This window comes from Austrofundulus limnaeus, unplaced genomic scaffold (genome assembly GCF_001266775.1).
Source record: "Austrofundulus limnaeus strain Quisiro unplaced genomic scaffold, Austrofundulus_limnaeus-1.0 Scaffold1, whole genome shotgun sequence".
NCBI classification, from domain to species: domain Eukaryota; kingdom Metazoa; phylum Chordata; class Actinopteri; order Cyprinodontiformes; family Rivulidae; genus Austrofundulus; species Austrofundulus limnaeus.
In genome coordinates, this window is record NW_013952403.1 from 5956601 (window position 1) to 5963114 (window position 6514).

Sequence of the window (6514 nt, forward strand, 5' to 3'; positions counted from 1 at the left end):
TAAATAAAGTTTGATTGATTGATTGATTGATTGATTGATTGATTTTTATGTCTTATGGCAAAAACAGAAAAAAAGGTGAATAGGAGCAAATTTATTGGGAATTCAGACATAAAGTGAGCACATAGAATAGAAAAGCCACCAGAATTTACCAGCTGACAGAGTCTAAGTCAACATAACTATAAATACATCAACTCCTGCATCACATCCTGAACCAATATGTAACAACTGTTTAACAAGAGAAAGAGTTCAGATTATTTAAACCACGAACCACAGACGTGACTTAATTCACTTTAAGTCTGTGCGCTCTAAACTTTGAATTTGTTCTTGTGAAACATGAGCTGCTAAATCTAATAAGACACCTGAGATTACAGGTAAAATCCCCTTCAGTGCCTTTAAAACCCCCTGAGTGAGAGGGAATTCCCCCAGATCTTTAAAACTGAATTTAAGCGTCACAAAGAGTCTCACCTTCTGTTTCTGTGTGGAGCAGGCCGGGATAACGAAGGTCTGGCTTTGGAGGAGGTGGAGGCTCTGCGTCGGCTGACTGGCTCTCCATCTGRTCCAGACTGCTCTTAGACTGGAGAAAGAAGCAGTGAAGCTGAAGGGCTGAATCAAAAACTGATGATTGAGGACTTTCTCATATTTAGATGGATTAGTTTGGCTCATTGATTACTTATTAGAAATGTATTCATTAAAAAAACAACTATATACAAAAAAAACATAAAATCAAAAATAAAATGAAAAGCAGCAGCAGAAGAATAAATCTTATAATATCTGCCCCTTTTGTCCCCTAAATAAGTTCAAACAAAAGTGATTTACAGACAAAAAACAAAGCTAAATTTAAACCAACTCAAGCAAAAATTTGTATACATTCACAATTAAGACTTTCCATATTTCTTCATAAAACAACGTTTTAATATTCTATTAATATATACATAGATCTGGCATTTTTAACATCGTCCTCCAGATCATTCTACAATCCTAATCCCTGGATTGAAGTACACCGTTCTTTTGAACTGGTACGAAACCAAGTCCCCACAAACATCTCCATCCCTTTAAGAAAATAACAACTCTCTCTTTTAACAAAATTTACTTGGATGTTGGAAGGTAATATATTTTTGTGAGCCTTACATATACAGTAAAATATTATAATCAACCAAGTCATAAAATTTCWATATCTTCAACTGATAAAATAATGTATTTGATGGGTGGCTGTAATGTTTTCTAGTAATAATTCTTACGGCTCTTTTCTGTAAAAGAAAAAATGATCAAACCCTCATGTGTCAGCTGCCTCTGCGTTGCTCTTTAATGTCTAATATTTAAACACAAAATCTAGCTTCATGTTTTGTTAGGTTTTTGTTTGTTTTTTTAATCAGAAAACATGAGCGCGGCTCACCCTGGTGCTGTGCCGGTCGTTCTGAACGCCGTTATCCAGGATTTTGGCTTCTAACTGGGCCTCGGTGAGAGACGGTCTAAGAAATGGTGGCTGTACTTCCAGTGCCTGACGGCTCTGCCACCGGCCCACGTATCTGAAATACGCACAAACATTTAAAATGAAATAAAAATAATAAAACAATCAGGATCAGCAGCGTTTTGCCTGACTGACAAACAAGAATCCATTCGCAGGAAATGCCTGAACTCGTATATTCCTTTAACAGAACAGACAGATGAGAACAATAACAGGAGGGTGGAAAAACGGGAGGTGGGAGGAACAGAAAAGCAGGAGGAGTGAGGAAAAAAAGAGTTGTTAACAAGCAGAGCAGTAAACAGAAAAGGAGTGCTRACCTGGGGGCCAGAGGGCTGCAGAGCACATGTGAAATATTCCTGAAGCAGCCCTTGGTGAAAGGGTTAACTCCTCCTCGAAACTTCCCAGTTACCTACAACAAAAGGACCGTTTGACTCCTGACGGATTTCAGAATTCAAAGAAAGACAACAAAACGCTTCTGAGCTTCTTTACTGATCCAAACACCCGGCTCTTGTTTGCACCTGCTCATTTGTGGTTCTGCCGCGGGCCACCAGAACGATGTGGAACCCAGTCAGGCCAGCGACTGGAACGAAAAACAGACCGGCCACGCACATCACAGCCATACTGGGAGGAGGGGTCAAGGAAAYCAGAACAAATCATTAAGAGCACAAACACGAAAACGCAAAAAYGTTTTCGTGAAGAGGACGTGAAGGATACGTGACGGCAGCGTGAGGCGTGTTCAGCTGGTGACGGTGGTGCAGAACGTAAACCAAACCAAACCCGAATATGTTGATGATGTGGGTGGTCAGAGACAGCAAGAAGAGGAAGAAATAGCGATAATTCCTCCGACCGATGCAGTTGTTCACCCAAGGACAGTGGTGGTCAAAATCCTGAGGGGCACAGAAACACAGAACAAAACTAAAATACAGAGAAATATAACATTGAGCAGTAAACTAAAAAAAAAAATACTAGAATACATAAAAAAGTCAGACCTCAACACAGCAGTTAGAGTCTAAAATTAGGACAGTTCTACACTGAAGCCTGTATGAAATCAGGCCTTACCATTAAAGCTAAAAACAGCTAATGATTTTTGTAGCTTTTTTCCAGACATACTGCTTTAAAACTTTCATATTTAAGCAGCAGCCATTTGTAAGAAATATGGGAAAAATAAGGTCCAATGGCCAGAAGTGGCCCCCGACGTCCTCAAACAAAAATAAGACATGAGTTTTAGCAAAGTGCTGCCTTTAAAACAGCTTAAAAACAACTGTTTTCCAACTAAAATAGGCCTTGGTCACTCCAGCTTTTCAGGATCAAAGGTTTTGCAAATAAACAAAACTACTGCTTTTTTTTGCCAAGAGTTGATTTTTATTCAAGAATTAACCATCACTAGGGTTCACTGGCACTATTTTAATATACTAATAGTATTGAGTTTTAACCAAGTTTAGCAGCAAACCTCTCAAAAAATAAATAAATAAAAAGAAAAAGGAAAAAAAGGTTCCTGAAAGGGATTTCAAACTCATCTGCCTGAAAGAATATTCACGCAAACCCCTTTACAATCTACAAAATGCTGGTTTCATGTAAATAAAATAAGTCTTTGTTTTTGTTGCCGATGATGTCACGTTGTGTATGTTAGAGTGGAGAAACATATTGTTCTCATATTTCAACTCAGTTTGTGGGAAAAAACAAAACAAAATGATGTTTTTTTTAAGTAGCAGGACCTTCATAACTAAAACTAAAGGAGAAATATCTCTACCAGCTAAGTGTATGTACAGTATGTGTGTGTGTGTGTACCTCCACACAGTTGTCGCAGACCGAGCAGTGCGAGCAGCGCGGCGGGCGGTAGAAGCGGCAGGTTGAGCACCACTTCATTCGCACCTGAATGCCTCGGATCTCCACCGTTTTGTACAGAGGAGCCCGGAAATCGTCCTCTTTATCCTCRTCTTCCTCTGCTGCAGATGAAAACACACAAAACGACAACTCAACACGTGGTTTGTCATCTTCACACGTTTTTTTGTTTGTTTGTTTGGTTCACATAATCCCGTCACTTTGTTGGCGAGTGCAAAGACTTGCACACAAACCTCTGGGGAAGATCCCAGGATCCATGAACGTGGCCATGCAGAAGTTGGCGAGCGTGAAGAGGAAGATTACGGCGATGTAGAGAGGAATGACAGAGGAGATGAACTCTGACAGCCACGGGCACCTGAATTAAATGATGGAAACAAAATGACAGCTACTTCAGTCTTTACCCTCACCACCAGCAAGACATGAGGAGGAACAAAATAAAATAAAATCACACTCCATCATGTTTATGAGCCTTTGAGGTAAAATAACTCCTAAACAACCCTACTGAGACCGCTCCACAGCTAAATATAACACTGTGATTGTAAAACGGAGCTCACAGGTGTGAACGTGTGGGCAAGTGTTGCAGAGCAGATGGTAGTTCTGCTCTATAAAATCTGTAAAAGCTAAAGAAACAATAAAATGACATTATATTTGTACACTGGTATAGGTTTTATATTAAACAAAGAGAGAGCAATGCAAACTCACGTRAAGCAGAAAAAGAGGGTTGTGGCTCCAACAAGGAAGGTGGTGGCTGCGGACACCGGGACGTATCGGCTTGGTCGAAACGGACGGGGAGGAGCAGAAGCAGGACCCCCTACTCCTCCCCCACCACTGAACCCAGGCATCAGAGTCGGAGACAGAGAGAGAGGGGAGGAAGATATCTGCTGTCGGCCTACAGTAAACGGGTGCTTTGCAGGTCAAAATGGTAATATTGGTGTTTGTTTGACAGGAGGGACCATGACTTCACACTGGGAAAGAAAACCAACACTATGCAAAGCAGCAACCGAGTGGAAACATGGGGTTTTTTTCTGAATCCAGACTCTAAACCTTGCACAGACTGAAAACAGTATTTTTTTAAACAATATATAATACAGTATGTGCACGGCTTTTTGTAAAATAATTAATTTGTGTGCATAATCTTAAAATTCTTTACAAGCAAAGTGATAGAAAAATAAAGGTCATTCGTTATGCTTTCTTTCCGTATGGCTTAGATGTGTCTGTATTTGGTGCAACGCAATTATTTCAACACTGCTGTGAATACACAAAAACGACAAACACTTGTGCACAAAACTGAAGCAAACTAAGTTTCTCTCCACTCCCAAAGCTGTGYGTTTACAAAAAGCTCATTGCTGTGCTTGAGTTCTGATTATCTGGTCATGCAAAAAAATTTATATATTTAAACATTGAGGAGGTAGTCCATCGGGCAGGGAGCAGAGGAACATGGAGGGGAACAGGCGGAGGACTGAGCGCAGCAGCTGCTGAACACTTCTGCAACTGTCCCGAGAGGAGRCTTATTTAGGCACTGGGTGGGTGGAAGAAACTGGGGATGGTGGCAGGAAGGACAGATCCAACGTTTCAATCTGAACCGGCTGAGTTAAGGAGGGGGGACCAAATAAAAAGTTCACCTTCAAGCCAGTCGATGGAAGTTGTTTAATATCGAACAAAGTCCAGCTGGAATCTATTTTTCAAAAAGTTACTTAAAAAAAATCCAACAAGAGCCCCCTTGGACTTTTGAGACCACCGTCTTCAGTCTCTTTGTCTGCTTGGTGATAGAATCAACTCATTCCATAAAGCAGTCCGGCGTAGTTCACAAAGATGCCACCGCACTCGACTAAGGATGGGCGTAGTAGTGATTTCTTCCACCTCCAAATCCTCTGCACACAGACCTCCACTCCCATGTTTAATCTCTTAGAGAAAGGCACATACAGCTTGGGTGTTACGTAGTCCGACGTATTTTAGTCCTTTCTTATCTCGGCTCCAGGCTCTTATCATCCTCTGGCTCTGTAGAGTGACATGAGAGATGCACAGACAAAAACACTATCAGTGGGCAAAATCTTAAAAGAAAATGTTGCAAAAAAAATCATAGCCAAGACAACTGTTAATAGGATTAAACAGAAACTACCAGGATGATTTTTATGAAGCTTTTTTCAGTGCCGATCAGAAACAGGAATCAAGCATTAAAAAAAAAACGTAAGTGACAAGCATTTTTAACTTTTTCATCCAACTGCCTAGTAGTAACCGAAACAACAAGACAGGATATAGGCAATCAAAATCCGTTTTCTGTGCAGGGTTGCTGGACTCTTCCTTAGACATAAGATGGGGAAGTTCAGAAATCTGGGAGACAGAGTAGAGCCACTGCTCCTCCACATCAAGTTGAGGTGGTTCATGCATCTGCTAAGGATGCCTCCTGGACACCACCCTAAGGAGGTTTTCCAGGCATATTCAGCTGAGAAGAGACTGCAGGGAAGACCCAGGACACGCTGCAGAGACTACGTCTCTCAGCTGGCCTGGAAACAACTTGGAAACCTTCCTGGAGGAGCTGCAAGAGACGGCTGTGGAAAGACACGTCTGAGCCTTGCTGCTCAAGCTGCTGCCCCCGCAACCTGACTCCAGAACAAGCAGAAGACGATGGATAGAAAGAAAGAGCACGCGGAAAATAAGATAAAAAACTAATAATGTGAGATAAACCATAGCTGCAGAATGAGGCAGATGGTTAACACYGTTGCTGTTTGTTTCGCAGCTGGGGTCTTCATGAGTTTGCATGTTCTCCCTGATATGTGTGGGATTTCTCCAGGTACTTGGGCTTTTCTCCCACAGGCCAAAAGACAAGCATGTTAGGTTGAGTGGCAGCAATGAATTGGGATTACTGGTTTGGTTTTCCAAGGACAGCCTGTCACTAAGTGGTTGTCTGTCTGGTCTCCATGTGACTCTGTGATGGATTTGCGGCCGGTCAAGGGTGTCCCCTCCCCTTCTGTCAGTTTTGTTTCGCAAGTTTGGCTGACAGATGAGGACATTTTGACATTTTCATTTTCCCCCAGAGCTCAGAAAGTTGTCCAACCTCCTGCTGTTGTTAAACCAACTGCTATAATGTGAAAGCCCTCAGGCTGTCAAATGAAAACTGCTCCTATTGCAGTGGAAATTCAAAACAACATGAGGACAACGATCTGACACACACACACACACACACACACACACACACACACACACACA

General features: G+C 41.6%; 1 protein-coding gene across 1 annotated transcript in view; it reads right to left on the bottom strand.

The window, feature by feature from the left end:
* Window positions 1–5327, bottom strand: part of LOC106516460 (zinc finger DHHC-type palmitoyltransferase 5) — an 11264-nt gene extending 5937 nt beyond the window's left edge. The window contains exons 1-8 of the mRNA XM_014006840.1: window positions 4010–5327; window positions 3541–3662; window positions 3254–3411; window positions 2180–2352; window positions 1984–2086; window positions 1783–1874; window positions 1394–1526; window positions 466–574 (exon numbers count right to left, since the gene is read on the bottom strand). Of these exons, the coding sequence (XP_013862294.1) occupies window positions 466–574; window positions 1394–1526; window positions 1783–1874; window positions 1984–2086; window positions 2180–2352; window positions 3254–3411; window positions 3541–3662; window positions 4010–4149 (1030 nt within the window). The 5' untranslated portion in view covers window positions 4150–5327. The remainder of the gene's footprint in view (window positions 1–465; window positions 575–1393; window positions 1527–1782; window positions 1875–1983; window positions 2087–2179; window positions 2353–3253; window positions 3412–3540; window positions 3663–4009) is intronic.
* Window positions 5328–6514: the final 1187 nt, after the last annotated feature.